This window comes from Neltuma alba, unplaced genomic scaffold (assembly GCF_004799145.2).
Source record: "Neltuma alba isolate B1F8T4 unplaced genomic scaffold, ASM479914v2 tig00011777_pilon, whole genome shotgun sequence".
Lineage (NCBI taxonomy): Eukaryota > Viridiplantae > Streptophyta > Magnoliopsida > Fabales > Fabaceae > Neltuma > Neltuma alba.
This window is the reverse complement of record NW_021636400.1, coordinates 413,485-422,116: the sequence shown is the minus strand read 5'-3', so window position 1 is coordinate 422,116 and position 8,632 is coordinate 413,485. Positions and strand designations below refer to the sequence as shown.

General features: G+C 36.5%; 1 protein-coding gene across 1 annotated transcript; it reads left to right on the top strand.

Annotated features, from left to right (window-relative positions):
- Nucleotides 1-487: 487 nt before the first annotated feature.
- On the top strand, nt 488-7,583 carry LOC114717836 (hexokinase-3-like). Its single transcript, XM_028903045.1, has 9 exons — nt 488-1,062; nt 2,093-2,243; nt 2,331-2,513; nt 2,955-3,029; nt 5,624-5,779; nt 5,901-5,999; nt 6,080-6,207; nt 6,737-6,818; nt 6,903-7,583. Exons 1-9 carry the CDS (start codon nt 791-793, stop codon nt 7,266-7,268), a joined length of 1,512 nt encoding a protein of 503 aa, XP_028758878.1. The 5' UTR covers nt 488-790; the 3' UTR covers nt 7,269-7,583.
- Nucleotides 7,584-8,632: the final 1,049 nt, after the last annotated feature.

Genomic DNA, 8,632 nt, shown 5'->3' with positions numbered 1-8,632 from the left:
GAAAATGCCATGTAATAACCCTAATAAAGACAAAAATCCTTGTCACACCTTTCTTCCCATTGGGGAAGCTATTGCTTTTAAGACAAAATAATTAATTACATCTTTCATCAATCTTGTTCACTTTGATTTTTTTTTTTTGTTGATCTTAAAATTAAGATGGCAAAATTGTGATATCAAGCGTGGCTTATGGCAAATACGTAATTTCAATTTACATGATATGGAAATGAAATTAAAATATGAAAACCAAAAAGAGTGCGGAAAAAGGAAACGGGAGAGCACAAGTCAAAGTTGACCTCCAAATCTATCATGAAACGGTTAAAAAAAATCGCAGAGGTACTGTGACAGATCCGTAATTTTATTAAAAATTTGAGGGTAAATTTGTCATTGGGGGTCCACCTTATAGGTTTTCCTTTTTTTTTTTTTTTGACCAAAAACCTTATAGGTTTTCCTTACTGGCTCTCCTTCTAACACATCCTAATTCCAAAATAGTGAGTAGCCGCTGTGTTTGAGACTTTGTGTGTGACTCTCTCTCTTCCCATCTGTCTCGCACTTTTCCGGCGAAAGTCGCCGGAGAACCACTGTCTCATCGCCGGAGACGGTGAGAAGCTTGAGTTTTGCCGAAGAGCAGCAATCATATCGTTCAAATATTGTTCCTTTTTCGTAAGGTGGTGAAGGAGAGTGTTCAGCCGACTGCGTGCATGTTCAGACGGCGACGTTTCGTTGCGGTTAACAATCGAAGGAGAGTTGGGAAGCGGCGACGTATGAAGTTTATTTGATTGATCGGGGTGATATGGGAAGAGTGGTTCTCGGTGTGGCGGTGAGTGTTGCGGTGACGGCATGTGCCGTTGCGGCGGTTGTGGTGGGCCGGAGACTGAGGAGCAGGGGGAAGTGGAGTAAAGTGAAGGGAGTGTTGAGAGAACTAGACGAAGGATGTGACACCTCGGAGGCGAGGCTGAAGCAGGTGGTGGATGCGATGGCAGTAGAGATGCACGCTGGGTTGGCATCCGAAGGTGGTTCCAAGCTCAAAATGCTCCTCACTTACGTTGATAATCTTCCTAATGGGTAATCATTTGATTCTCTGGGAGCGTGTCTTTTTACTTCCTAATCGGCTTATTGTGTCATTGAGTGGCATTCCCTTTTTCTTTGACGATTTTATTATGTTTTTGATCGGCATTTGATAAAATATCCCTTCTTTGATCTGAAATGGTTGTGGATTTGGTCCCTAGGTTACCGTTGGAAGAGAATGCTTTCATTTTCCCTTATTAATTTAATTTAATGCCATGGTTCTGGTATTTCTTTCCGTCTTTCCGAAGCCTTCTCTATTTCTGGAGTGGGATAGATTTATATGCTTTTAATGTTCAAATTATCTGCTTATATTCTTCTCACGTGAAATTTATTTTCGTATTCTGTTTCTGCTCCTGTTGTAGACATTTCACAGTTTATTAATATGAGGGAATTGTTATTATAACTGCATTGAAGATTGTATGCGTCTCTCGTTGGTAAATCTGATTTATTGCATCATATTGCCTTTGTTGTTTTCGTAGGAGCTTTCATATACATGACGTCCATTTCTGTAGCTGCCTATTTGTTTATTCCCTGAGAGATATCCTCCTTTTAGTTGATAGCGATGCATGACCTAAACAGATTTGGAAATTTTGTTTGTAACAACTGTAACTAATTTTTAACATGGATAATTTATTCTGTAATGAACTGTTTTGAAAATTGAACATTAGGATTGATGACTCGTTTAATGCATCAGATTAAAGTACTGTTGAAAGGTTTTAGGAATGGTTTGTAGAATCTATAGGTTCTTATTGTATAATTTCATTAAGACCTTTTCTGGGCATTACTGGGACTAGATTTCCCTGTGGAGTCTGTGGAGATGCTGTTATGAGCAGGTAGATTGCAATTAGTCAGCCATCTATTTTGATAAGGTATGGTATTTCTGTGTGGCATTAGGTACTAACACGCTTGAGCATACGTTCTATTATGATTATGGAGTCATGCTGTTTTATAGATTTGTGCATACTTGTGTCTTTGATAATTTTATGGGTTAGATACAGAAGTGATACGCATATTTTTCTTCTATCAGGACTGAGAGAGGAACATATTATGCGCTAGATCTTGGGGGAACATATTTTAGGGTTTTACGGGTTCATTTAGGGGGTCAACGACGTCCTGTCTTGGAACATGAAGTAGAAAGACAACCCATCCCCCAACACCTGATGACCAGCACAAGTGAGGTGACTAAAATTACACCCAAAAATTGTCTTCACTGTCATTTGTTCTTTTTGGAATGCCAATAGGTTGATTGAGTTTATTATTTGCAGGACCTCTTTGATTTCATTGCTTCTTCATTAAAGGAATTCATTGACAAAGAAGAAGATGGTTCTGAGTTTTCAATGGGCAGAAGAAGGGAACTTGGATTTACATTTTCTTATCCGGTGAAACAAGTGTCTGTTTCCTCTGGCATTTTAATAAAATGGACAAAAGGATTTTCCATTGTAGATATGGTTAGTCTGTGGGATCTTGAGTGGTTTCTGTGTTAAATTCTTAGTATGTTTGTGAAGAAACTGCAATTCCTGTTTCAAGGCACATAGCAAGATTGGATTAGTGAATTGGTGTTTCTGCATGTTCTGCACTGAAATGGTTGATCTGCAATTGGATAGTTATAGGATTTTGTTTAAATTTTTATTCTCATTGGCTTTTAGCCTACGGTAAACATATTTGTTGAGTGGTGGCAGTTAATTTTTTTCCCTCTCCTTCCGTAAAGATGTATTTGATATAGATTGCACAGTATGCTTCTAACTGTCTATATCTGGACCATGTTAAATAGCGCTATGGCTAATTTCTCATCTTAATTTTGTAGTCTCCCAGTGGGTTTGAAATAGATATCGAAGTTGTATCGTGATGATTGATGTGAACTACTAAGCGAAATATCTGGTTGTTGTCAGGTAGGACGAGATGTGGCTGAATGTTTACAAGAAGCATTAACACGAAAAGGCTTAGATGTGAAGGTAGCTGCCCTGGTAAGGAAATATTTTCATGTACCAAAGTTATGATTCAATTTGCATCTCTTCACCTTCCATTTTACTGCCCAGGGTTATTATTCTGTTTTCTCTTATACTTTCAAAAGTGAAATCCTGGTGCCTTGTGATCTCTCTATTAATATCGTCTTGAAATCAATTGAATATTTAAAAAATTAAGAAATGTCATTCTAGAACAGCCAAATATGCTTTATCTTATATGTAATTGTGAGCTATTACCTCTCTTACCATTGGTGCTGCTGTTCTTTAAGTTTTGCTGGTTTATTCTCCAATGTTTTTTGAACAGAGAGATTTCAATGACGCACATGAAACCATATTTCATATAAATGTGGTTATTAGTTTTATTTGTATGAGATTCAGATGATCGATCATGAGCTTCTTGGTATAGCTGCTAGTCTTGTATTTCTGAGGCTTCTCTCTAACACACAAGACCATCAATGTCAATTTCACTAATAAATAGAGAACTTGTTTATCCATGTTTGTGGTAATTAGTATTAGCTCTGCACCTGATTTCCTTCTTTATGTGGCTTGGAAGCTTTGATTTCTATGGGATATTAGGTGCGTATTCAGACATGTTTCATGTTATTCAAAGAGGTTATTACCATGTAATTTTAGCACATTATGGTTTTCCTTGTTACCCTCAAAAGCAGAAGCCAACACTCTTCCAGGGAAAAAGGAAAGAAATATTTAATGTAGTTATAAAAAAAGGCTTAGAGCCATTTCTTTTAAAAGGTTCATCCTCAAAAGTAAAGGAAATAAGTACAGCCAATTATTACGTCTGATCTTTCTATTGCATTTGTATTGAGATGTCTCCTGCATCTTTCTTTCAAAGGACTTAAAAGACCTTTTGCATATCAGCTTTGGCCCAGGTCTTTTAAACTGTGTAAATTCTAGAAGGAGAAAGAAATACTTTAGGCAAAGTGCACTTTTTGGTCCTCTAACTTCATACAAGGTTATAGTTTGGTTCTTTAATTTTAAAAAGTATTTTTTCAACCCTCTAACTCTAACGCTATTATGATAATTTTTTTTTTTTGGTTGGTTAACCTAGAACAATAAATTAGACGATGTGTTGAATAATTTTATCTCTTGATGAAGCCTTTTTATGCTTTTCTTTTTTCTTGAACTAGAGGATGGGTGGTGACAATTGTACAAATGGTACCTGTGTAAATGCTTGTCAAAATATGGAGTAATGTATTTCACTGTGTCTCTGTTTTGTCTTTCGAGGAAAATGCCAATACCTTTATTTTTTTCAATAATAATTTTAGGGAAAAATTAGTCATTTGATCCTTCAACTTTTAATTCGGTTATGACTTAGTTTCTCAAGTTTAGCTTGTTGCGACTTAGTCCTTGAGCTTTAATCTATTTAATAATTTCATCCTCACTGTTAGTTAAACTGGTGTCATCAACGGTGTTAGCAAACTATGTTTTTGCTTTTAAACACTGCTCTAAAAGCATTCAAGTGTTTCTCTTCTATGCAAGCTCCCTCTCCGGTAACAATGACGATACCCTGGCTCCTCAGATTCTTCATTTGCTTGTTCCTTATTCTTCATTTACTCCAAGCCTGAAATAAAAAGAGACACACACACGGACACAAGCCTCTCTTTGACCCCTTGATCATTAGATTTCGCCTCCTTTGCTTTCTTCGTGAAAAGGAAAAGGTACAGACTTGAATGTCCAAATTTAAAGAGTGTCAATCAAATAATCAAACTAAACCATTTTTGGGAGCTTTCACAGTAAAGGAAATGAAACTCAAGAAACCCACTCCAATCCCACCTGCCTTAATAAATTACAATAGAAGATGATGAAAGTTTTGTGGTGATTCTAACAAGTGTTCCTAAAGGAGAGTATGAAGAAGAGGAGAGAGGACCACTCCAGTGATTAGTTCTTGACAGAGCCAAGGTGAACTAAGCAAATTCTTTGCAGCATGAACAAACTATCACGCCACATTAAACAACCTAGCAAATATTGTGAAGGTGGGTACTCTTAATTCGATCAGCTCCTTGGGTTCCATAAGAACAAAGATGAAATATCCATGGGGACCATGAAGTGTGTTCCATTAGAGAGAGAGGCTTCTGTATTTTTTTTTTCCCAAGACTTGGAGTGAATGAAGGAGGAGGAAAATGTGAATAAAGAATTTGGGTAGCCAGGGGCCATCGTCCTTGACGTCAGAGATGAAGGGAACGTGCATAGAAGAAAGAGAAAGACCTGAATGCTTTTGAAGCAGTGTTTAACCGCAAGAACACAGTTTGTAAAAACCGTTGACGACACTAGTTTAACTAATGGTGTGGATGAAATTATTAAACAAACCAAACTTAAGGGAATGAGTTGCAATGAGTTAAACTTAAGGGATTGGGTCATAACCGAGTTAAAGTTGAAGGATTAAATGATTAATTTTCTCATAATTTTATCTTGGGCAAAGCGTGTGCTCAAAATTATGTAAAACTGATTCTTTTCAGACTACCCTCAGGTGTGACGTGTCCAATCTTGCTATAAGCGGGTGGGAATATCCAGACTTTCCAGCTGTCGTCATTTATGTTCATATTGTATGTTCATGATATTTTGTTTATTTTAAACAGGTTAATGATACTGTTGGGACATTAGCACTTGGACATTATCATGATGTAGACACTGTTGCTGCAATTATAATTGGCACTGGTACAAATGCCTGTTACGTAGAACGAGCAGATGCTCTTATCAAGTGTCAGGGTCTTCTTACAACATCTGGTTGCATGGTAACACTTTTCCTCCCCTTTTCTTCGTAACATATCAATGTATAATCCATCATTACTTAATCGAGTTTTTTTTTTCCTTTCTTTTTCTTTTTTGGGGAAAATCCTTCTCTTTGTTTGTTAGGTTGTCAATATGGAATGGGGTAATTTTTGGTCTTCCCACTTGCCAAGAACTTCTTATGACATTGATTTAGATGCGGAGAGCCCCAACCCGAATGACCAGGTTAGATTTTTGCTTCTCAATTACCTTTTTTTTTTTTTTTGGGATATAACATAACTAAAATCTTGGAGATATTGGTGCAGGGTTTTGAGAAAATGATATCGGGAATGTATCTTGGTGACATTGTAAGGAGGATTATCCTCAGGATATTACTAGAGTCAAATATGTTTGGACCAGTTTCTTCCAAGCTTTTAATGCCTTTCATTTTGAGGTTTGTACTATATCTCAATGACACCTCTGAGTCAATAAATTTTTGTTTGTAATTAAATGATTCCATTATCTGATTAGCACAGAACATTCTTTTAGTTGCCCTTGGCCAGTGAAGTTTGTATGAAAATAGGTGGATTTGGAGAGGATGTGTATACCACTGTTCATTGGCCGCACGCTGTTAGATCCGCATCCTGCATCAGTTTGCCTCTAGTCTTCCCCCCCCCCCCCCAAAAAAAAAAACCCAAAAATGCACCATCAAGTTGTTATTGCGATACTAGTTCCTACATGACTTGTCTGAAACACAGTATTTTTATTTTTGTGGGTATGGTCTTATTGTAATGTGCAACAAACTGGTGAACTAAGGATGTAAATCGTTTAAGGGTATGTATTTTAACCTTTGGCTTTGGCTGAGGTGATATATGAAAGCGACATATTATGCCACTTCATTTCTGTATGTTCTGAGATCAATTATTTTCTCTTAATATCCTGACCTAGATTCAAGTCTCAACTGTATCTTGGTGCTATATCAGGACTCCTATGATGGCTGCCATGCATGAGGATGATTCCCCTGAATTGAGAGAAGTGGCAAGAATTCTTAAAGACATCCTTGAGGTAAAAACATCTCCTTTATGGTAAAAAAATGAGTGACTTGCTTCAAAGTCTAATTATCATTTTTTTGGGGTGGATTGGACTCAGATTCCCAATGCTCCTCTTAAGTTGCGGAAAGTCGTGGTGAAGGTTTGTGATGTGGTAACCCGTAGAGCCGCTCGTTTGGCAGCTGCGGGTATCATTGGCATCTTGAAGAAGATCGGTAGGGATGGAAGTGGTGGCGTCACTGGTTTCAGGAGCAGAAGTGATTCAAGAATCAAAAGATCAGTCGTGGCAATTGAAGGAGGTTTGTATACTAGCTATACACTATTTAGAGAGTATTTGCATGAAGGTTTGAATGATATATTGGGGGAAGATGTTGCAAAGCACGTAATTCTTAAAGTCACTGAAGATGGTTCAGGCATTGGAGCAGCATTGCTTGCTGCTTCATATTCATCCTACAATGTGGGATAGGAGGGTACAGATGCTATAAGTATATATATAATATATCATGCATATATATATTCATATAGCCCTGTAAATCAGAATTCGTTTCATATTAATATCTCTGTATAAAGGGAGGTTCTGTCTATTCTTTGTCCTAATGTTGTCTTCATTTATATGATTCTTGCTTTGTTTTCAACATTGGTGTTCTTTTTACTGGACATTATTTAAAGGGAATCGATCTCCTGTATTAGTTGAGATCGTTTGTATGTAAGCGCAAGCAATTAGGAGTGTTCAATGACATTTTAAGCTTGGAAATTCATTAATATATATTCCTTTCTGAAAGTTCTCTTTCGGCCTAAACGTATTATAGTGTTCTTCTTCAGAATATGTTTTGGTTTTATGTTGAAAACTATTAAAATCATGTTCTTGATGGAAACAGCTATTTGCCAAGATGCCACTTGTTTAAAAGAACCAACAATATGTTAGGCAAGTTGGCCTGTACCAATTAAATGAAAGGCTTAGGGTCTGTTCACTGAAAAATTAGTTGTAATTTAGCTTCGATATGTGCAAATTGTGTCAGGAGTTCTAAACTTCTACAATGATATGCTCTTTCTATTCAATTTTTCAATTTAATTCAATATTTTATCTTCATTTTTTAGCGTTGATTTTATCTTTATGAAAAAATGTAAAACACAAGATGTGATTAAAAATTAAGCAAAGTAAAATTAAAGAAACTTGGGAACATAGGTCAAAGAGGAAAATGTCACTAAAAAAAAAGCCAACCCTTTACTTGCATTGGGAAAGAAAAAAATCACAAAGTGAGAATTAGGAGAAAAATAGGCAAGCAAACGTCTAATAGAAATTTGGATTTGTGGAATTGAGTTTGAGCATCAAAATTGATGTTAGAACATAAACTTAATATATTTCAAAAGAGAGAGAGAAAAACGGAAAAGCCAAAAAAAATTAAAAAAAAAAAACAGAAGTAAAGAAAGAGGGTATGATGAAAATTAAATGGATGACTCGGAAAGAGAGAAAGGAGACAGAGATTATGATATGATGATGACAGAGAAAGGTGAAGGAGGGCGGCGATGACAGTGAGAGGATGATGCTGATGGCTACCCTTAACAACAACAAAAGCAGCTCACTGAGTGGCAAATAGTTACTTACTTACTTTTTAATTTTTTTAATTTTAGTTTTGAATCATTTGCTTTGACCTGTCTTCTGTGCCCCACCAATTACTTCCAAATCTCTCTCTGATTTGATTTGATGTGTTTTGTTTTGTGTTCTTTTACCTCCCTAATTTATTTTATTACCAAAGTACCCACTACCCATTCCTGACATCCCCCTTCTGACGCAGACAATGACATCAAGAAAAGCCCCACAAAATATTA

Bases quoted from the DNA above. Each gene is read 5' to 3' on its own strand.
- LOC114717836 (XM_028903045.1), top strand. From the start codon at position 791: ATGGGAAGAGTGGTTCTCGGTGTGGCGGTGAGTGTTGCGGTGACGGCA. The intron at 1,063-2,092 runs GTAATCATTTGA...TTCTTCTATCAG, and splicing joins GTTGATAATCTTCCTAATGG to GACTGAGAGAGGAACATATT. The intron at 6,000-6,079 runs GTTAGATTTTTG...ATATTGGTGCAG, and splicing joins GCCCCAACCCGAATGACCAG to GGTTTTGAGAAAATGATATC.